The sequence below is a fragment of the Lepisosteus platostomus genome, chromosome 5, assembly GCF_059453375.1.
Source record: "Lepisosteus platostomus isolate fLepPlt1 chromosome 5, fLepPlt1.hap1, whole genome shotgun sequence".
Lineage (NCBI taxonomy): Eukaryota > Metazoa > Chordata > Actinopteri > Semionotiformes > Lepisosteidae > Lepisosteus > Lepisosteus platostomus.
The window spans coordinates 64,574,528-64,598,305 of NC_142615.1; the positions used below are offsets into that span (position 1 = coordinate 64,574,528).

The following is a 23,778-nucleotide window of genomic DNA, read 5'->3' on the forward strand; positions in this document are numbered from 1 at the left end:
TACAACAATTTATTTCATATAACTTTTATTTTTTATTTTTTTTAGAAGTGGACTCACACACCTGAAGACGCTAACGTTTCTCTCCGTTAGAGTGTGTGAATAACAGTTTAACCCAAAATGTTTGTAATTGTGATTTTGTTAAAATGCATCTATCTATCTAATCGTCTATCAGCAGTAAGAAATTATTAAGAAATAAGAATTTTTTTTATTTCATAAACTGTAAGACGTGAAGAGAGTTTACAGTTCGCATCCTTCACTTTGTCTTTTAACTTAAGCTTTCAGGATCCAAGCCCGTGTGCGGACGGTTGTGTTTCTTGAATCTCTTGTAATCATCAAAAGTCATTGTTTAGTCCTTCAGTTTTTTCTCGAGTTGTACCATGGATGTTTTATATGATCCATACTTTTCATGCTCTTTTGAATTTTCCTTCACTTATGGAAAAAGTTCAAGGTCTTCTTGTCGCTGTGCTCCACATCTAGACGAGAGCACCTGTAACAGTACAGGACACACAGTAAGGAGTTCGTGCAGCTTTCAGTTTAGTGCGGAGTCCAGAGGGAGGACTCGCTCGCTGAATGATCTCTCAAGAAATCCTGGGTGAGATTCAAGAGGTGGCTTCTTCAACAGCCATGACAAGTCTGAAGACTTTCTGCTGAATTTCCTGAATATGACGTTAAATTAGTTCAAATAATTTGGTAGTTAACACAACTAAATGCTTTGGAGGTATATTTAAAACAGCAGAGCAAGACTTCAAGCACTTCGAGTATGCATGAAATTAATTGTGTAAACCTGGATCTATATGAACAAGAGTTCTCTTGTTCATAATATCTTTGTATATTTGTTAATTGACTATATTGAGTATATCTGTTATATTTTTGAATGGGACGGGACTGTACACTGGTGGTTCCCAAGGGAAAACAGGGTTATTGAGCCATTGGACATTCAGAGATTATATGTTGTGTGGGCAAATGTAACCATGTGCGAAAGTAAAAAAATCCTCTTAGATGATCAAACAATAAGTTGGGTGGGCTCTATGCTCTAACAATCCTCTTAGATGAAGCGCTACAGATGCAGCCACTGAAAGTGTATTCGACTTACCCGTATAGTACTCCTGACACAAATGTAGCCTCTACATCAGACAGAAAAGGTAATGTGTTCGCTTAATCGTGTGAAGGATCTCCTTGTGAATCTGTCTCATTCATCAATGGAAATAGAAGCCATTAGAATACGATACATGTTCACCTTCAACCGTGCAGCTGCCGGATGTGATTGTTTTGGGACTATTTGCAATGAGTATCGCATTAGTAGGTGTGTGTCCTTAAAATTGTAAGGGACATTCAGTTATATACAAACGGGACAGAGACAAAGTAATAATCCTATTTTAACGTGTCCTGCATTTTAACTTACTGAACAGATAAATTGAAATGTTCTGATTCAGAGCCCCTGCAGTTCGTGCAAATTAGAACCACAACCAATACCCCTGAGTCCTGAGCACCACACTGAGCACACGTACAGCTGGGCTCTGACTTGTTCAGCACGACTTCTTGTTGCAGTTGAGCTCAGAGCTGGAGATTATCTCCATATTCTACCACACTAACTAGTCCTAAACGTAGAACACAGTACACACTTTTTAAAAAACAATTTAAAATATTACACAAAGGCTGTAAAGCACACTCTGAATCGATCCGAATATTTGATTTCCGCGATCCGTTTAGGCAACAAAAGGCAACGTGCCGCTTCTCCAGTAAAGCATTTCTCACTTTTGTGAACTTCTGGTGCTTTTAACACACCAACCTATGTACCTCGTCAGGATGGCCGAGTGGTCTAAGGCGCCAGACTCAAGGACTCCTGTCTTCTCATTGCTTGGCTGTTCTGGGGTTTCCCAAAAACGATGAATCTTAGAGACTAACGAGCAACTTCACGATGTACGTACGAGCTACTTTTTCGTGGGTTTCCCAAAACCCCTCTTAATCGATCATTTAACGAGCAAGTATAAAGTACTTCTTTGTTAACCCCTTTTGTGAAAAGGAATATGAAGTAAACATGACATAATTTAACAAACATTTAAGCGAAAGCGTATAGATAGGCACAAAATGGGACTCTTATTGTTTCTAAGAGAAAATAAAATAAATGACTGACATGCCGTAAAAGAAAACCAAGTTTAACTGTGTGAACAGTGTATGCGTCCTGCACGACGTCTTTGATTTAAAGCAATATTTTTTGTCACGCTGCCATCGTTAGGAATCACAGTGTTTCAAGAGAAAATACTGTTGTTATTTAAAGTTGTTGGGTGTGTTGGAACTCCTTTTTAATTGGTCTTATTAACGTGACATCTGGAAAAATTAACTACTAAGCTTGGCACATGTCACTCAACAAATACAAGACCTATAATCAAATTTAAAAACAAGTAGGTCTAAGCTTTACCGTAAACAATCAAGACAGAACATAAAACGGCATTCGAACTTAAAATATTGTATCGACCGCAGGTTTCGGTACGGAATGGAGCAGGCGTGGGACTCAGGGAATGGGGTTGAACAACACATTTAATAACTCAAATCGGGAAAGGTACACACACAGGGACAGGGGTTACAGCGCTGCACCTACGCTAACATACACACACACGAAGGGAAGAGACTGTATCTTAGCCTCCGTCCCACTATATACAGTCCGGTAGTCCCCAGGTGCCGTTCTCAGCCCGCCCTGCGTGGCGCTACATTGTAATGTTACATGTTTTACGTTCATTATGGAATTTAAATACAATTTAAACCCCATCAAAAGTAATAAAAGTGGGAGTATTATTAAAACATTTGACTTATGAATATGAAATTTACCCAAGATGACTAATAAATTCATAACTGTATAAATAAATGTTATTTTTTCGAATTTACTCTTACATAGTACAACAAAATATCAAAATCCTTAATATAAACACTTAGTAATCCATATTTCCAGAGAATTCCCATGACGTGAATTGAATGTGCTCTGTCTGGCGATCTCTGTCACTAAGGTTGGTGCAAGAGGTAGCCAGGTTTAAGAAGCACTTAGTGATTAACGAGTGGGTCGGGGAGCACGCATATTACGAAGGATTTAACGTTCTACTTTAGTTACGATAGGTTTTGGGAAACACTCGTAAATCAACGATCGATCTTAAGAGCGAGTTTACGATGTTCTTAGCGCTAAGATGCTTTTGGGAAACTCACCCCTGGTCTCTGAATAGAGGCGTGGGTTCAAATCTCACTCCTGACAGTCGCTCCCTTTTCCCTCTCTTGCATTTGTCCCGTCTTGTTGTGCTCACTAACAACGACAGGAAGAGGAAAACGGAGAAACCGGTTTGTGGGCACATGATGTGCAGGGAAATGCTTCGTGAACACTAACACGTTATTAACAGAAAATCAAATGGGCTTCGATTTCTGCCTTAAGAACTGTTTGGGGTGCCTGTAATCGAGTAAAGATTCACGGCAAGGTATGCATTCAAAGGAAAAAGACCGAAATATAAATCCAGAAGAAGATTTCATAAAACATATTGTTGTCCTTGCGGTTTCTCCTGTATTTAATTAAATGTGGCATTGTGAAATCAACCTGTAGCCCTACGGAATGCAGAGTGACAACGACAGGAGCAGAGAGGATTATATCAGAGCTCGAACAGGGAGTTCGAAAATATAGGCAGATCGATTTATAGAACATTTGATTTAAACTTTCCTATCTGCTCGGCCTTAGTGAAGTATTTGTAGTTGTATTTCATCTTCTGTCTATTTCTATACTTTACAGTAGATAGTGTTTAGCCAGAGACGAGAGATACAAACGCTATACCCCCACAGCAGCTGCCGATTCCGATAACCTTAACTAAAGCAGAAAGATCAGTTTCTGCTCGAGACAGACGTTTTCTGAACTGTAAATCTCCAACACGGACTGGAAACGCTTTGTGTCCGGACTCAGTGGTTATATAAGAAAAGACTCAGAGAGCTGCAGGCGCGGCTCATTGCTCTGCGCTCCCCGTGAGGAATGCGCGCGTCCTCCCTCCCCAGTGGGCAAAAGACGTATAATATACGTCTATTAAACGCATACCTTAGACGTCTAAATGTGGTCTACAATTCGTCTAGAATGAAATTCTAATATACGTCTAAAGTTATACGTCAATTATACGTCTATGTTTAGACGTTCATTATACATACATGGTTGGAGTTCTATTATACGGATACATTTAGAGGACTATTATACATATATGGTTGGAGTTCCGGATAACTTTAGAGGTCTATTATACGGATAACTTTAGAGGACTATTATACGTATATGGTTAGAGGTCTATTATATGTATATGGTTAGAGGTCTATTATACGGATAACATTTGAGGTCTATTATACGTATATGGGTAGAGGTCTATTATACATCAAAGATAGGTTTTATATGTGTAGAAACAAGTATACCAAGCCAATGATTAGGTTTAGAAATTTATTCTGAAAATACACATTCACACCTGAAACATATGTATTTCAAATTATACATTGTATACAATCAATCAACAATCAACATATGGGCAATAATCATAAAAAACACAACTAGTCTTAAACTTCAGCTACAAATTCTGGCAACATGGCAATATACAGTATAGTAATGACAAACACAAAACTAATTACATTAACACACTAACTCAAAACCACATTTTGATTCAAATATACATTTTAAAATGTACAACTTCTATATTTCCAAGAAAAAAAAATATTAACACGATTTTTGTCCACTATTTGCAAACCCTGTCTAATTGTCCTAACAGAACCAAAAACCTATTATTTTCAGAGTCCAGATCTCCTGGCCCCCTGCCTTGCATATGCATTCTTCAAGTAACACATTGCGTGCTCCTTTATTTCTTTTTCTGTTGATGTAGGGTGGGACTTCAGCACCGCAGCTAGGAGAAAATTATATAATATTACTTCCCAAATAAATGATGATTAATATCTTCTTTAGTATAATCTAAAAAATGAACGGTTTACTAAGCTCAAAGCTGAAATAAATGTATAAAATTTGGCTTGCATCATAGCAGTTGAGCAATAAAGTCTGTCCTAATTAAAGAGTACCCAAAGTTTGAAAGTACAACATAGAATAAGAATAAGAGAAACGGCAAAACGATTTTGTGTCATCTTCCCCATTCACACTATTTTATGTGCCATTTTTTTGCTTATTCACGTACTATTTTAATCAAAATAATATTAAGAAAGATCTTTACGTATTCAGATAGTATTATTATTGTTCATACTTACTCGTCAAAAGATGATTGCTGAGATATTTGCGGATATAGTTCTACGTTTGAAAAACGTGTCCAAAATGGTGACCAACGAATACTAGCAATGCATTGTGGTATATAACCGGAAAATATGCTGGGTTCGATATTTTCTCAACGTATGCGTTTATTAATGTTGTCGATATTATGGTTGAAATTTAACATTGATAATACATTGCAGCTATGTGCCCCCTGCTATGAGCTGATGTGCAATTTTAACGCATGCAGTTAGTAAGGATCGGTCACTGTTGTATGGTATATTATATAATGACATTATGGAATAGGATGGGGACAGGCCTGGCATCACGGGGGGAGGGGGGAATGTTGCCCCTTCAGTTTTGGGCAAAAAGATTTACCTAACTTAATTTGCGCCCTAAAAAAAATAGTTGTACTTTGTCAATGGTCAGACAACACTAAATGACACGAACAGTCACTCAGTCTGTTTGATGGGCAGGAGGGCTATCCGTCCAGGAACTGCACATATCAGTGTCGTTATTGAGTGTCAACATTACGATCCTGTTTGCTCAGGTGGACCGATTCCTTGCAGTAGTTTATCATTATACTTAAAATTGTTATATAACTAGGACTAGTTATAGCAGTCTGTGCTTTCTGTTGGATTTACAACATTTTTTTCTTAACGATTCAGAACGTCCATGTAGCTGCAAAAATGAACGCTTATGGTACTTTTCGCTCCAGGCAATACAAACCGTGAGAGTGACGAAAAATGTGAAACTGAACTTCATCGCAAATACCAGATTGCTAGTCGTTATCTTCTATCATGAAGCACTAATCAATGGCATAGCTGCGAGATTTCATTTGGGTAGCTGCACCGTACAGCTCCGTTTCAACCGAAATATCACTCCCCCCTCAGAATTTCAGACGCCCCCCTACAGATTTTTCCCCGGGCACCGCGCACTGATGGGGGACGGGGTGTCCAGGAAATGGTATCAACTTTTCTCAAGAAAATAAAAATAGAAACTCTATAGGCACTCAAACATTTTACTGTTTTTTTTCAGGCAGGTGGCAAGACCCCCTCAGCAAAACCCTTGTATGCCAAGCTGTGGGCATTGATTCGTCGAATATACGTATATTTACGGCGAAATTACGTCTATACATATATATACGTCGCCTCGACGTATAATCAACGTCGAATTGCAACCGTAAAATCGACGACATGAATAAACGCATATATAACGTCGAAAACACATCTAACACAGTGCCTGAGGCTTTTTACTGTATGTATCGTGTGTGCCGCAACTAGGAGTATACGGCACTCTGCACAGTGCACAAAGTAAATTATTTTCGCAGTAATTAATTTACACGTGTATAATAAATATAGTAAATATAATAAATTAATTACTGCGAAAATAATTTACTTCGTGCACTGTGCAGAGTGCCGTATACTCCTAGTTGCGGCACACACGATACATACAGTAAAAAGCCTCAGGCACTGTGTTAGATGTGTTTTCGACGTTATATATGCGTTTATTCATGTCGTCGATTTTACGGTTGCAATTCGACGTTGATTATACGTCGAGGCGACGTATATATACGTATAGACGTAATTTCGCCGTAAATATACGTATATTCGACGAATCAATGCCCACTGGGTCCTTTATTACCTTCATACACTCCTCTCAAACCACAGCAAACTCCCGGAATATTTCGGTGAACACATACTTTATTTCCGAGATCACAGGCAGAAACAATAAACACGATGAAAACAGGAAGGTATTATGATCGTAGGGGGAAATGCACAAAAATACATTTCCTAATATCCAATAAAATCGAGTCACGTTTTGATGCTATTCTGATGTATCTGAATAGTTTTGGCACAGTTGTTACAGCAAGGAGACACATAAACTTTTTTTATTTCATTCGAGCTGTAGTTTTGATTCCATTTGGAAAAACTGCACTCACCAGAAGCTGAAATGGGTCGTGTTTACATAATGCATAATGTAATAGCAACGTTTGGAGTTTAATCTTGCTACGAGTCCTTTCCTGTTATAGGAGGCGTTTTAGGACTTTTTTAGCTCAGATAAAGCTATCAATTCATCTTACAGTTCTACTACATCAGTATTAGCAACGTTATCTTTACCTAGCACTAAATGTAGCTTTAAATAAGAGTACATTTTAAAACATATGTTAAAATAAATGGTATTCCATATATTGTTACTTTGTGGTATTTAGAATGTTTATCTGAGGATGCAAGGGAAAGTATTATACCTTGCGAAACATCCAAGACAAAGGTAAAAGAGGCTCATATTTTAATAAACTTTTCGATCAAAAGAAAACCACAATCTGTATGGTATCATCGTCAATATCCCAAGAAGTTCAGTTGAAAGATTTGAAGAAACTCTCCAAGAAGCAACTGCAGTAGCAGAGTTTTGATTTGAACCGATGTTTGCAGCTCAAAAGTCCTCGAAACAAGCAAAGACAGGGATGTTTTGAGTGTCACCATGATCCTCTTCTCAATCCAAAAGAAAGGTTTTGTATGGTACTGATCCCACTAGAAAAAGAGTCAATTTCCGCCTGCACTGTTGTCCCTCCAAACGTTTTGTAAGACCTCTGGAAGATTATTCAGTAGAATCCTGGTCCATTTCTTCTACTAAACAAGACTATGGGAGTGCGTATTTTGATGTCGAACTGGGATTTAAATAAACAGAAACACTACACTACATTGGGCTACGCGTATGACAAAACGTGTGCGTTTGGAGTCGACCTTTCGATAGCTCAGTTGCTAGAGCGTAAAACTGTTTAAAAAAGCAGTGGGCGATTGTTATGTCGCGGTTTTGAATCCGGCTCGAAGGATGGTGTTTTCTTGTTCCTTAATTAAAAAGTGAAAATAGTGAATTTGTCTTTCACTTTGACGTTCACCGAAAGCTCAGTAAACAGAGAAGCAGAGGCTCCTGTTCTGAATTCTCTTCACATCTAATTGTCTTGCTTTGGCCTTTAAAATGCGCTCTGTTGACTGTTCACTCTTCCTAACACAATTAAAGACCTGCAGAAAAAGTTCACTATCGGGAGTTTAATTCAGTGGTAGCGCGCACGTACTATATGAAGCTTCGTTTTCATTCGCTGGCGTCTCCACTCTGGATGTTCCTATCTCTACAGGAAAGATATTGCTGCTCCCAACACAATATACTGCAGCCAAATCTGATAGTGATATTGTCAGTGATTGTGGGCCATGTGTTCCTGCTGTCAGCCTACTATGTCATGTTCATCCACACCCAGAAACATTACTGCTGTAGCACTAGCAATAAATAGGCGCAGTTGATAAAGCATGAATCTCTTAATCTCAGAACTGTGGGTTCAGTCCCCACATTGTGTCCCTCTGTGTCAGTTTGATCCCCCAAATCCTCCTAGCATGACCTGATGGTGTAACAGTGATACCCAGTGCCTTATGACCTTTGCGGAATTCAGCTTTCTTTCCACTTGATTCAGATTTTGATCTGAAATCATCGACCGAACAAGAGTTTGTCTAAATTGTGGGAGATCTGCTCACAAGCATTAAACACTTCAGCATTTACTTTTCGAATACCACACTTTGTCAAAACACTGCCGCTTCTTAAGCTAATAAGAAACGGTTTTTGAGCACGCATTGTATTGTTAATGCTTATATTCAAAAAAATAAATTCACATAATGGAATTTGGATGGAACAAAGTAGTCCAGCCCCTTTACAACATTACATACCCACTGATTAGAGTTTAAAACTACAGGAGCAGGGGTAACAATAATAGCAACAACGTGTTTGGAGTTTGGCATTTCTCATTTCTTATGCAGAAACATCGTATCGGAATGAGCTGCCTTAGATAAAAGAGGAATTGCGGCTTCAGATCATTTTTACAGAGCATTGTGTTGTTCTGTTCATGCCGACTACACGCTTTAAATTTATGTCATTTACTGCAAGCGTTGCTTTTCCAGGTTTTTCTGAAATTCCTCGCATTTGAGCCAGCACTAAAATATTTCATTCAGGTTCGCCGAATACATCGTGGAAACGGTATTTCCAACGGAATGCTGTCACACATGAAACTGTTTTGTTATTCGGCTCTGAGGTTTGAAAATGAAAATGAAACGGGGGTCACTTCATAGGCTTGAAAGAAGTCCAAGCAGCATAAAAACCTGCGAATTCTCACAAATTGCATTGTGCTGCACCTTTCCTCTGCTGTTTTTATAATTGAGGTTTCAACATTTGAATGCATACCTTACTGCTGCTAATCACATTCACGTGCTCATGAAGCTTTTTCCTGTCCATTATGTTCTTGCTAAGCAGTTTCTCCGTTTTCCTCCTGTTGTGATTGTCAGCGAGTACAAGAAGACTGAAACAGTGTAAAGACAGGTAAAAAAAGACAGGGTAAAATGCCTGACTGTCGGGAGTCGGATTTTAACCCGTGCCTGTATTTGGAGAGCGGAGCACAAAGCTTAAAAGACACAAATCTATAAATTTTCTATTTTAAACCACTCGACTATCCTGAAGAAACGCATGCTGAATGCACCAGTTGAATCCGATTTTCCTTAACTTTAGGACAATTGACACGACTGGACGAACACAATTTGTGGCATTTAGCATGACATAGTCTTGCAGGCAGGCAATGTTCTGTCCCATTACTTATATTATTTTATCGTTTACTTGTTTATAAAAACACGGTCTTCTCGTTCCTAAGTCAGATTTTTAGTGCTTTCGAACGTTACTTTCAACCTAGACTGACAGCTCACCCGATCTGTTTGTGATCAGACTGTGGAGTGGGGGCTGTACCAAACGCACGTTCCTTCCTAATGCTGAGGCGATCATTCGGAAGATGGGTGTGAAGAAACACAGGCTTTGTCGACTAAAAAACAGGGCATGATATGCAAGAACACTAATCACTGGCAACAGTTACATTCTCTTACTATAGAGACTCCTACATTGCAAGTTTTTTAAAGACTCTGTAACTCAAGGAAAGTAGTGACAAATGAAACAGGCACAGGTGGGGTTTGAACCCACAAACGTTGGTTTACAAGACCAACACCTTACCACTTGGCCACCGCACCCAAATAATGTTGTTCAAATTATTCTTTTCTGAATCTGGTTTACATCTGGAGGCAGCAACAAAAAAAAAGGGATTCTTAACAAGGAGATACGCTGCAGCGGTGTGATTCCAAGAGATGCCCCCGAAAAGACTGGAGCTTTAATCCAGCTCTTTAAGCGTTCGGCCGCAATACTCTCGAAAGCGGCTCTTCAGCTCTTGTTGTCTGACCTAGTAGTGTTATGATGCGTGGAAGCGACTGCAACTTCATTTTCTGAGATGCATTCTCTCACGTGGTGAAACCTCGACTTCTTTGGCATCTCTGGATATAGTTCTTCTGTAGAGCAGGCTTTCACACCTCTGCTTATAGCGCCCTTGAAGTAATTTTATTTTTATAGAAAGACGCATTCCAAAACGATATCTCCTGCTTAAGAAATGCTTTATGCGGTGTGTTTGATTAAACGGACAGTTTTCTAATTGTAGAATGCACATCTGTGCAGCAATTGTACTGGATTTGACTGGGATTCTGAAGTACTTCTTGCAAAGGTATTTAGACTTTCATGAACCTATAATAAAAAAGCAAAAATGAAACTCCCTAGCTTCCAATCTCTGATGTTACTGTCCTGAAACTCAGACGTGATGTTCTGCAGACATGCAGTGTCCCTTTGCTCTTGTTGTTTTCAAAATGACCTCCGTTGTCGGGAGCAGTTGAAGTGGAACTGGCCTGACTGCACAGGAAAGTACGGAATGATAAAATGTTTCTACGGCTAAAAATGCCCCTTTAGACACTCGTCACGTCTCTGTGAAGAACGGGCAGGTAGAGAGGTTTTACAGATGCTCATGATGTTTCGCACGGGGTGTTACCTGTTGTAGTGTCTCCCCAGTGGGCAAAAGATGTAAAATATACGTCTATTAAATGCATACCTTAGAAGTATAAATGTGCTCCGTAATTTGTCTAGAATGAAATTCTAATATACGTATATCATTATACGTCAATTACACGTCTATGATTATTTGTCCATTATATATAAATGGTTGGAGTTTTAATATACGGATCAATTTAGCGGACTATTATACATATATGGTTGGAGTTCTATTATACAATTAACTATAGAGAACTATTATACACATATGGATAGAGATCTATTATACATCAAAGATAGGTTTTATAGGCATAGAAACAAGTAAATCAAGCCAATGATTTGGTTTAGAAATGTATCCTGAAAATATACAATCATTCACACCTGAAAAATATCTAGTTCAAATGATAGTACATTATGTACAGATGCAGCCATTCAAAATGGGTGAGGTATTTCGCGGCATACCGCGACACGCCCACCGGGGTATCACGCAGTTCACGTGTGTCACGTGACTAACTATCCGGCGTCGCCTTGTAAAACCGCCAGGGGGAGCTTAACCTCTCATGTACAGCATTTGAGCCTTTAATTTTGAACTGTGTATTACAGCATGTTAATCATCAGTCATTAAAATGTTGGTATATTTTATGAAAGCAAGATTGCTCAGTTGGACAAAAGTACACAACCTACCTTTATCAGAAATATTTATGCATCAAAGCCTTTACTGAAGATATTACTAATAGTACGCTGGGCAAACGTCCCGAGATCGAATTCTTCCGCGACGGGGGTACCTTTAAAGCGGAGACGACGGCACCGAAAATTTTTGGCGCGCCCTCTCTTTAAAGCCCTGGCCAAATACGAAGACAGTACGTACAGTTATAATTCAAACGGAATTAAAAACTACACATCCCAGTTACCATGGTGGTGCTTGTGATCATTGCGTTTAACCAACGAAACAGGGCGAAAAATCAGTCACATGACTTTGGGGCAGAGTTTCGAAAGCTTAACCTATCAGCAACAAAGCGAAATTTACACGATAGGCTACCTCAAACTGTCAGTTACACGACTGTGTATGTCGCTTAAGCCACTCCTATTTGGCATTTTAGTTATGGAGGCGAGAAAACGCCCCCCCCCCCCTCTCTGGGTGTCTGATTTGCCGCCATGTTTAACCGTCCGTGTCCGAATCGCAGTAGCTACGCGTATGAAATAAAGTTCATCCCAGCTACAAAACATATATTTTTGTGGTAAGAGGGTGCAAAACATCAGTATTTACTGCTATTAATTACTGTACGATTTATAGTTGAAATCTGAGCCTAGATATAAAGTTAAAATCTCGACAAAGCAATGTAGGAAATACAGAGAAAAGAAATCCTTTCTGACATCTAAAATCAGTTTCGATCAAGGTCTCTAAAACGAACAAGAAAAAGAGGATTTTCGGAGGGCAATTACGCTGTGTTTATATAGGATAAGTGATCTATGAGCAATCTAATTTCTTGTTCGTTTAAAACAGTGAAATGTCAGCTGCAAAAGATCGCACCAGAAACAGCACTCTCTCTGCCTGTCATAGACGTTCAGGAAAGGCTGAATGAAGTCATGTTAAGAACAATAATTCGGTGATCAATAATAACAGTTGTAGGACAAGAAACAAAAGATAATGAAAACTTCTTTAGGCTAAAACTCAAGTTCATTCTACAAATTAAGGCAAATGAAAATTCAGGATGTTAAAGTGCTAGAGGTGTAAAAAATACAAAAATGCACATGAGTAAAAAGTTTTAGAAATGGAGCAGGTGTTGCTTTGAAATAAGCAAACAGAAAAAAAGCCATGACTAAAGTGCAGAAGAGGGATGCAGGAACACTTGCTTAGATATACAAAAAAAATCACAAAAAGGTGTATGTTACAAAAGAACATGCAAACATGTTCATCATGTACATCAATTTCCCTTCACGATCAATAAAGTCTTATCTATAAACATGAAACAGAGTGAGGAATCAGAAAATTAGCATGCATAAAAAACAGCAATTCTGTCAATAAGCCCTAAATGAATTAATAGCAACCATGGTTTCATGGAGGGCTTCTCAGATAAGTGGGCATTCAGGTAGATTGCCAGGTGAAAGGATTTGTAAACATACTTTGTTAAAGCAAGTCAGTTTTTTCTGCAACACATAAAATACATTTTTCCAAGAAAGTTTAGCCTTTGTCACTAATGAAACCACTAAATAAAGACATAAATATAGAAATCTTAAGATTTTGTTATTCAATGTTGGTAGCAGGATGAACTGTGCTAAGTGTATATTTTGTCGCAGCTTTGCTGCAAGATGTTAACAGTGAAAAAAGGTATTTAGAAATGAGTTATTTCAAGAAGAAAATGTTCAGAATAATTGCAAATCTAGCAGGATAGAGAAAGCACAGAAAACAGGCAGTTAGATTGATCAGATTAGTATGAAAAGTTATTTAGCAAAGGGAATGAGAAGAGTGACAAACTAGTATGCTTTAGATCTTTTTATCTGGACCAGGGAAAACTGATCATGTTTCTCTATAACAATAATAAAAAACTTTATTTGATATATCAACATTAAAGGTGGCATCTCAAAGCAATACAGTAGATGTAAAAACAGATAAAAGGACCACAGATTACAAAGTAAATACATATAAGAAAGACAAGCAGTTAGAGGTGCTACCAAAATTAGAAAATGAAGCAGATACAGACACTAAGTCTTCTGAAAAGAAAGGTTCTGAGGTTAGATTTAAATGCACTCAGGGTACGTGACTGATATCACTGGGAATACAAATTGAGAGGTCTGGGGTGCAGCTAGAGAAGACCCTGTCACCCACAGAATGTAGATGTTCTTGAGGACAGCTAGAAGACCAGAGTCAGACGGACAAAGGTGGGGAGTAGACAGATAATAAGCCATATACTGTAGGTACTGAATGAGGATGAGGATTTTGAAGTTGACTCGAAACCTGATAGGTAACCAATGCAAGGACTTGAAAACAGGTGTAATGCATCCCTGATAGGATTCTCGCTGTCATATTCTGAACATATTGAAGATTGCTCAGTGTGGATTTAATTTCCCCAGTGAACAGGATGTGCATTTATTAATTCTAGAAAAAAAAAGCCTTTCTTGATTTCTCTAGTTCTTAGTTTCACTAGTTCCCTTTAAAATAAACTATTATGCCACAATGCAGAGTATTATATGGACAGTATTTACACATGATATTGTGATTTAAAGAAATGAACACAAGCAGCTTTTCGAGATTTAAGTGTTGGCTGAGTTATTGCAGGATAAAAAACTAGAGATGTTGGTAAGAAGATAATTTTGGGATAGCTGAGGAATACACTGATAACAAGAACACTTCCTAATGGGGTTAGGCATACTTTTGATGAAGATGATGAAGTTAACAGACTGTATGTTTACATAGATACTGAAATGAGGATTGTATTTTAGATTTTGTGTAGTTGCTAGCATTGAACTGTGTGTTGGATGCACATGAATTGAAGGAATGGGCAAACATCGCTGATGCGGATCCACAGAGCCAGCATATTAAGATGTTTACAATTAGAGGCAATTTGTTTAAATAACTAGGTATGGATACTGATGTGCAAGAGAGGTGGAAAGGCTGTTTACTTAAGCCAGCACTATAAAATATTTTATTCTCAGTGAGATGCTGCCATTTCATAGTGGGTTTCTAACACTGAGTATAGTTCAATCCACACAGTGCCTTTACTTCCATCCATTTCTAATCTCTTTATCCAGTACAGAGGATTAGGAGCCTATCCCAGCAAGCAACGGACACAAGGCAGAATACACCCTGGACATAGCGCCAGTCCATCACAGGACAGACAGACACAAACACACACACACCAGGGCCAGTTTTCCCATAAACCAATTAACTTACCAGTATGTTTTGGAGTGCGAGAGGGAGTCATATCACACATATGGAGAAAAACCATGTAACCCAGAGAGAACATGCAAACCCCACACACACAGGATGGCAGGAATTGAATCTAGGACCCCAGTGCTCCAAGATAGCAATGCTAACCACTTTGCCACCATTATAAATGGATGGATATCTTAGTTATCTTTCTAGTTCACAGGTTTGCATGCATAATTTAATTTTGAAAGGCGCTGAGACATCAGGTACTACTGTTGTATTTATGAAAAAGAAACAAAACAAAAAGCATACTAACAACTGTGCCATCCTACTCTTTAGTTAATACAATTTATTATTTATAAACAGTTAACATTGTTAGCAAAATATTTTGAATTATATTTAATTAGTCAGATTTAATGTATATTTGAACAATGAAAATATATTTTTACAAGATACGGGGGAAAGTGCAACAACTTATTACAGTGCTAAATTTAATATTGATTGCTAATAGTTTATGCTAACACCTAACTTTCTTAATTAGGTGTAATTAAAACAGTGAACTAAGTGATAACATACCATTCAGAAACACAATCGAGAATAGTTTTGTGGTGTTTGTATGGATGAAACGTTTCTAAAATGTATAACGTAACAAATTTAAAGACGATTAAATTCTGTAATCTTTCCACTTGTAATGTCATTAGACAGAACAAGAAGTTTCTGCTTTGTCTAAGGATGGTATCAAAAAGTAGTCTAGGTGGTGAGAAAGCTGTGCTTAATGATAATTAAGTGACTTAAAAGTAAAAAGAGATGCTTCATATTGCTTGATTAATTTTAAAAACTAAGTTATAAATGCAGACGCGATCGCTGCCATAAGCGCTCCAGGCAGTAGAACGTTTGTTCTGTGCTGCTGCGCTCCGCGCCTCCTCCCTCTCTCGGTGCCGCGCCCCTCTCTGACGGAGCGCAGTGGGCGGTACGCTATTTTCAGAGCCTCTGATTGGGAAAAAAAGACCTGCTGATGAGTTTCACACAACAGGAAGAGAAAAGAATGGGATTTTTTCTCTTCGAAACGTGTGTTGTCTTTATGAAATTCGTGTATTTTAAACGTTTAATTAAGAAGTAAAAACCTTACAGCGTACACAGAGATTCTGAGCTGATCACGAGGAAGAAAAATCACCCATTTTTCGCGCATAAAAAGTGGTTTTTAACTCTCGTAACCCATTTTTATAGGTTTTAAAGTCGTGCAATGTCTAAGTTAAGCAGGAACACATCATTATATCTCATTTTTTATTTCTTTTTTAAAAAATTTAAAAATCGTTTGCCCAGCCTACTAATAGTATTATTAATGGATGACTTTGGACAAGCTGTATACTCAAAGTATAATTTCTTTAGCACATTTGTACAAGCACTTGGAATCTGTCCAAGCCATACTTTGTCAGGCATTTTGTTTTACTTCAACGTTGTTAAAAGCAACTTCCTTGCTTTTAACAGGGCGTTTCATAATTTCTAACTATGAAAATGATTTAAAATGCGACACCTATCATATCTAATTTCACCACTGAAGGGAAATCTTAGTAGCTGAGCATAAAAAAATAGGAGCATACTGTTGTCACGCCCTCTGCAGCCAGAGGGCGCTCCTTCTCTGTCCTGTCCCTAGTTTCCGGTCTGCTGTCCTTCCTGTCCTTCTATTTCCCTTGGGCTATATATTTCCGGGTCTTGCACTCTGTCCTCGCTCAGCATTGAGGTTCGAATGTCCTGAGACCCGCCTAGCACCAGGGCGCCCCACGTCCGCTCCCTGAGGGCATAGGTTTCTATACGGCATTCCTGAACTCTTTGCACTAATGAGCCCGGGCCTTTTTCCCGTCTCGCCGCTACGCATATGGGTCTTTTTCTGCCCTCCTGCTCCCCACGGTTTGTCCCTTCGGACGTCCGTGACAACTGTAACGCGTGTGAAGGCCATAAACGATATTTATTTTGGAACATAAACATACAGTATATGGTTGGTCTCGGTACTTTAAAGAAAAAAATACACACCAGTATTCCATTTCTCCCTAAACATTGTAAGCTTCGAAGTCTTTAACTAACGTGATACCGGAGTCAACAAGCATACTTTTAGAATTACTTTTGAGCAACTAATAAGAAGCGCAAAACGGTATGCGTTTTAGTTTCGTTTTGTGCTGGGACCCGTGGATTGATTAGAGATATCAAGTACATACAAGTCATTTTTTAAATGTTGTAGTTCGTCTTGAAAAAATGTTACGAGTACATCATCTATCAACAATTACACAGGTTCTGTTTCCATATTGCGGATTTTGGTTACGTAATATTATTTTCTAGATTTCACGTTGTGAATATGATGGGATGTCTGATGGGATGTTTCTAAAAATCCATCCTCTGTAAAACGTCTTCTCTAGTTGTCCTGCATATGTATTCGCTAATGAAGCTGTGTGTTCTGAGCCTGGATCTCTACATTTCTGTATGAACCAGCTTAGAGGGCTAAAGACGGCTTGTGTTTAAATTGAGTGTAAGGCAAATTATGCTTCTAAAGTCATGGTCAGCATTTATTTTTGTACTGTGCTGTAAACTTGTTCTGTGCCAAGTCACATTATTTTATAGCGTTTTTATAGTGTTATCAAATACGGTGTTACTGTAGTTTCCTGACTCTCATGTCACATGGTCTGTGATTGAAACCTGTAAAACCGGTTTAATTCGTCACAGCCAGCACTTTTCAGGTGTGAGGGTCTTCTGCTCAGAATGAAACGCTAAAATGTTTGTGTATATTCTAATGGTAGTGGGGGCAGGGTGTGTGGGAACAGGTTTGGTTGAAATTGCATTGGAGATCTATGTTCTTCACACCTGAAACATTTTCTCTGAAAGCATTTTCTTCGCAGTTTAACCGATCTTGTTACAGCATGTTAAAGTTTACTATTATTTACCATATTAATTTTAAGTGCTTAATGTAAAATCTTGTAAAAATATATTTTCATTGTTCAAATATACATTAAGTCTGACTATCATATAATAAGTTAAATACAAAACTAAAGAAAAAATAGGGTTAAATATAATTCAAAATATTTTGCTAACAATGTTAACTGTTTATGAATAATAAAATGTATTAACTAAGGAGTAGGATGGCACAGTTGTTAGTATGTTTTTTGTTTTGTTTCTTTTTCATAAATACAACAGTAGTACCTGATGTCTCATTGGCTTTCAAAATTAAATTATGCATGCAAACCTGTGAATTAGAAAGATAACTAAGATATCCATCCATTATATTCCATAATATCCATGAAATATATGGCGCTGAAATATGTGTGACGCAGTGGTGGCCTGACACGGTGAGGTGCCCTGGCAGCTGTATGATGCAGTGGTGGCCTGGCACGGTGAGGTGCGCTTGCAGCTATGTGACGCAGTGGTGGCCTGGCACGGTGAGGTGCGCTGGCAGCTGTGTGATGCAGTGGTGGTCGGGTATGTAGAGGTGCACTGGTAGCTGTGTGGTGTGACACTGTGGTGGCCTGGCACGGTGAGGTGCGCTGGCAGCTGTGTGATGCAGTGGTGGCCTGGCACGGTGAGGTGCGCTGGCAGCTGTGTGGTGTGACGCAGTGGTGGAAATGTTCACCATGTTTCACCATGCTGAAAATGTTTGTACCAGACTTTTTTGAGGCGTGTTTAATTGTGTCTGAAGTCTGATGTTGTAAATTTTATTGTTAAAAAGATCCATGAAAATGTCACTACTGAAGTTAGCTGGTACTGTTGGTATTGTAAGTGGCAAGTAGAGCTCATATTTTAGATTTTGTGTAGTTGCTAGCGTTGAACTGTGTGTTGGATGCAAATGAATATATTCATTATATGCCAGCGCAACTCACCGTGCCAGGCCACCACTGCGTCACAACACACAGCTGCCAGCGCACCTCACCGTGCCAGGCCACCACTGCGTCACACCACACAGCTGCCAGCGCACTTTACCGTGCCAGGCCACCACTGCGTCACACCACACAGCTGCCAGCGCACCTCACGGTGCCAGGCCACCACTGCATCACCCACCTGCCAGCGCACCTCACCGTGCCCGGCCACCACTGCATCACACAGTTGCCAGCGCACTTCACCGTGCCAGGCCACAACTGCGCCACACCACACAGCTGTCAGCGCACCTCACCGTGCCCGGCCACCACTGCATCACACAGTTGCCAGCGCACTTCACCGTGCCAGGCCACAACTGCGCCACACCACACAGCTGTCAGCGCACCTCACCATGCCAGGCCATCACTGAGTCACAGATTAAATAAAACCTCACTCGCACCAAACAAATTTATATTTCTAAATATCACAACATGATCGAATTTAAGTCATTTTAATAACAATGAATAGTTACCTAGGCGTTACAATATAAACATTTATATTGATTTAAATTACGTTTTGATTTAAATCGCAAATGCGGGTTTAAATATATGTGTTTTTTGATTCACAATCAGACAAATGCAACATAAATTGATATCTTTGTCTTCTAAGTATCTTAATACATTTTCAGCATAGCTTTCTCCCCGTTTAGATTTATTTTGGGATCAAACGTGGAAAGATTAGATTGTAATCGTTTTTATTTTTTAAATACATTTTAGAAAAGTGTAATCTATACTAAAAAGCTGTACACCACCTGCTATAAAGATACATATTGTAATACTTTCGGGTTCGGATAGGACAGACACAAGAACTCAGACTTGCGGAGTTAAAGCAAGTTAAAGCCTTGATTTTATATATCACCTTTAAAAGTGGCATCTCAAAGCAAAGTAAATACCCAACACTGATTGTACCCATCTGTCATGCTAATAAAGCAGCTTGAATTGAATTGAGAGAGGGGGGGGGTATATTTGCTTTGTGTATAAAGTACATTGTGAATGTTTTCACAGCCTTCACTTTGTCGTTTTTATGCCATTTTTTGACCACGCACGAATATTCCTATGTCCGTATCTTCGCAAGGGAATCAGTGTGAATTTTAATACTAATTAAATGACCGCGGGCACTTTCCACCCCCTCTACATTCTCAGAGTAGAACAGACTAACCTTCTAATGAAAGACGGTCCACCCCCCACGGACAGGAAAAGTGCCCACAGGCACTTAAACTTAATATGGTCAGTAACAGTAAACAGTAACATGGTCAGAAGGAGCACGTACAAACGTTTCCGAAATAACCACATGTAAGACTCTGATGCTTAAAATGTTTAGGGAGAAAGTGGAATACTGGTGTGTATTTTTTCTTTAAACTACCAATACCAGCCATATACAGTCTGTAACGTAGGGATTTCTATATGTCTTTATTTAGTGGTTACATTAGTGACAAAGGCTAAACTTTTAGCTTCAGTAACGTGTACATATCTCCCCTTTTTATAAAACGACTTGGTTGAAAACTGTTCCAGAGCCACTGTTGTTTCATCAGTAAAAAGTACATCATGAAATGCCTCTCCCTGTTCAATCCACTGGAAAAAAGAAAAGGAGCATAAAGCTTCTGATGGTCATAAACGATATTCATTTAGGAGCAGCATCAGAGGTATGTTTTTAACTGCACTGCATTGGAGAGAATACCATAGTGTGTTTTTTTTTTTTACTCCCTGGCGGAAACTGGCTTCCAGAAGAATCAGTATGGCTCAGAGATTAAATAAAACTTCACAGACATTAACGAAGAGCATAACGCGTGTACTGTATACACTGCAAGTACAACCCCCCTCTCTGCAGGAGTGCTGGCTGTGACGAATTGAACCGGTTTCACGGGTATTTTCAAAGTAGGAGGCGAGATTTCCAGCGAAAGACACCCCCCCCCCCTTCAAAAACCCAGTAAGTACAGTACTTACTAGTTAAAGGCTAGGCTCCCAACTACGGCGAAAGGAACCCTTCTTTCATTAGAAGACAATGAACATATTTTAGCCCTGAATGAATTAATAGCAAACATGGTTTACATAAAAGACATTTTTCCAAGAAAGTTTAGCCTTTGTCACTAATGAAACCACTAAATAAAGACATAAATATACAAATCTTAACATTTTTAAAATACATGACTTTGCTAAAATTTATTTGAAAATAAAAACAATTACAACCGCCAGGAGAGAGAGAGAACAGGGGAGGGATGTTGGTTTTGCATAAGGGGCGGGGCTATGGAAATTAGGTCTGTTTGGGAATGTGTAGTTACATGTTCTGGCTGTTTGTGAATTATCGTTGTTGAGTATGGAGTGTTGAGGTATTGATTTTGTGTAATGCTTTATGTTGAAAATTGAGGTGGATTTTGTTTATGATAAACAGGATAAACTGGGATGGGAGGAAGGTTTGGTTTTGCATAAGGGGCGGGAGTATGATAATTGGAGGACTTGCGAGTGTAAAATGGTTTGATTATTTGATTTTGTATTGTGGTTGTTATCTATGTTTTTGGTTGGTATTATGTTTATATGGTTGTTTTTGTTGGTTGGTTGTTATTATGGTTATTAATAATACGATCTATAGTTGAAATCTGAGCCTAAATAAAAAGAAAAAGCAAGTGATTAGGTTTATGAGCAATCTAATTACTTATTCGTTTAAAAAGCTATATAAAATAAAGTTTATTATTAATTTGCTGGACAGAGCGGTGAACATTATTATGCATAAGACAAAGATAACGATCCTGATCAGTTTAGAAATCTGTGTACGCTGTAAGGTTTTTACTTCTTAAACTTTTAAAATACACGTTTTGAATAGAAAGAAATCCTCTTCCTGGTATAGCAAACCAGCACGTCTTTTTTCTCCAATCAGAGGGGTGTCAGATGGTGTCAGCCAATCACCATTCTGCATTGGGTAGCAACGGGTGACTGTTCTCAGGCGGAAGATGTAAACAGCTTAATGTTCGTGTAAAAAAATATTTTTTTTTTATTAAAATTCATTCTATACAGCAATCGCATATTTGGGTACCGTTTCATAAAACTTTCATGCTTAAAATGTTTAGGGAGAAATGGAAGACTGGTGTGTATTTTTTCTTTAAACTACCAAGACCAGCCATACACAGTACAGTTTACATACATACAGTAATGTTTTAAATTAATATCGTTTATGACCTTCAGATGCGTTATGCTCCTCTTCTTTTTATGCTCAGCTACTAAAATTTCCCTTTAGTGGTAAAATCCATATAAATATTCAAAACTAAGCGGATTAAAATGTGCACAGTAAAGACATTAAATGATTAAATCTTTGCACTACCAACCAATGCACCACGAGTGCCCCTGTCGGTCATTTTGGCCAGCCAATCACTTGCCCTGCGGTACCCTCCGGTGCCCCGCGGTGGCTTGTGGGTAGGTTACCGTACCGCGGGTTTTTACCGCGCATTTTGAATGGCTGCATCTGTATTTGTATTAAGTAGAAGCTACTGCGCACTTCTGGGAGTATAACGGGTTCGATATAAAGTGGCAAAAATATAAAAGGGGAAAATACCCCAGACTGGGTGTAAAGGCCTCATTGTGACTGTTGTTTTATTGTTGAATACGGCATACTGTGCACGAAATGTTGCAGAAACACAATCTGATAGTTAAATAATTATTTTAATAATTTGATAAGTATGAGGCCAATCCAAAAAGCCTCAGATGCACAGTCTGACAGCAACCAAACCAGAATGGATTCTGCTGGGAGCTCATTCTTGCTCCCTGTGCTGAAAACAGAATTAGCTCTTACCCGAGCACCATCTATAGCTGCTGGATGGTACTCTACGTCCTGCTGCTCCAGCAATTATTTTGATGAAAGACAGATCACTTGTGCGCTTTTAACCTTCTCGCAGCTACAGGCGAGACCGAAGTTGGCGATATAAAGGCACGCGCTGGTACACCTTCTCTAACTTTCACAATCGCGATAAACATTTTTTTAAGACCTTTGAAAAACTAAATATAGATATAGATAAAACTAGATAAAAAACATGAGCTTTATCGGTTTTTACATTAATCGTTTTTGAATCAAATGTGATCTTTTTACATTGCATTTTACATTGAAATGTAGCATGCATACCTAATCCACCAATGGACAGAGCAATATTTTACGTTGCCTTCCAACGTGTGATGGATTTGTATGGGTGTCTGTATGATACCACTACAGCACTGGCGCAGGTGCAAAATCCACTTTCGCTCGACTTTTTCAGTGTCTTCTCTCTCAAATGGACCGAAGCACAGGAGCCAATATTAGAGAAAATGACAGGTGTTTAAACAGAGGATGTCCTAATGTCTGGGACAACGCATTGTGATTTTGTATAAACGCAAATGGTTTCTCATTTAAAAGCCAACAATATTCTTTTTCTCCCTGGCGCTAATAAGCTACCACACATGCGAGCTGTTGTGTGAAAGAAAATTCATATGTCCATAGGAAGGTAGAATAAAATCCAGAACTGTGTTGGTGATATCGATAAACAGGGCTCATGTTCACAACAAAACTTTACTGTATAAAAAGTTACAATTCGTACATATATTTTTTTATTATGCAAAGTGTCTGTTAAACCATTCATGAAGGATTTTTAGACAAAAAAACACACCATTATATGAGAAAATATATTTACTATATGTGCATTTAACTCACTTTTTAACAATTTCAATTTCAAGGACGATATAAATTGTTGCCCTGCTTTTTTGTCAGAAATACACAAGCTTGTTATGTCTTGTGTCAGAAATAAACTGCATGAAATTTGCTAAAGCAACAAAAAGTAAGCGCCACAAAGAAGACAAACATTTGGGTTTATAGTGCAATGTTATCTCGAGCCTTTAAAATTACTTTAAATGCAATT

General features: G+C 38.6%; 1 protein-coding gene and 1 non-coding gene across 2 annotated transcripts in view; both read right to left on the bottom strand.

Moving 5' to 3' along the window:
• Positions 1 to 426: 426 nt before the first annotated feature.
• LOC148671266 (zona pellucida sperm-binding protein 3-like) overlaps positions 427 to 23,778 on the bottom strand; it is a 28,876-nt gene continuing 5,524 nt past the window's right edge. Inside the window, exons 5-6 of the mRNA XM_088631043.1 lie at positions 1,798 to 1,867; positions 427 to 487 (exon numbers count right to left, since the gene is read on the bottom strand). Of these exons, the coding sequence (XP_088487169.1) occupies positions 427 to 487; positions 1,798 to 1,867 (131 nt within the window). The remainder of the gene's footprint in view (positions 488 to 1,797; positions 1,868 to 23,778) is intronic.
• On the bottom strand, positions 10,231 to 10,302 carry trnat-ugu (transfer RNA threonine (anticodon UGU)). Its single transcript has one exon. It is a non-coding gene; the product is annotated as a tRNA-Thr (tRNA).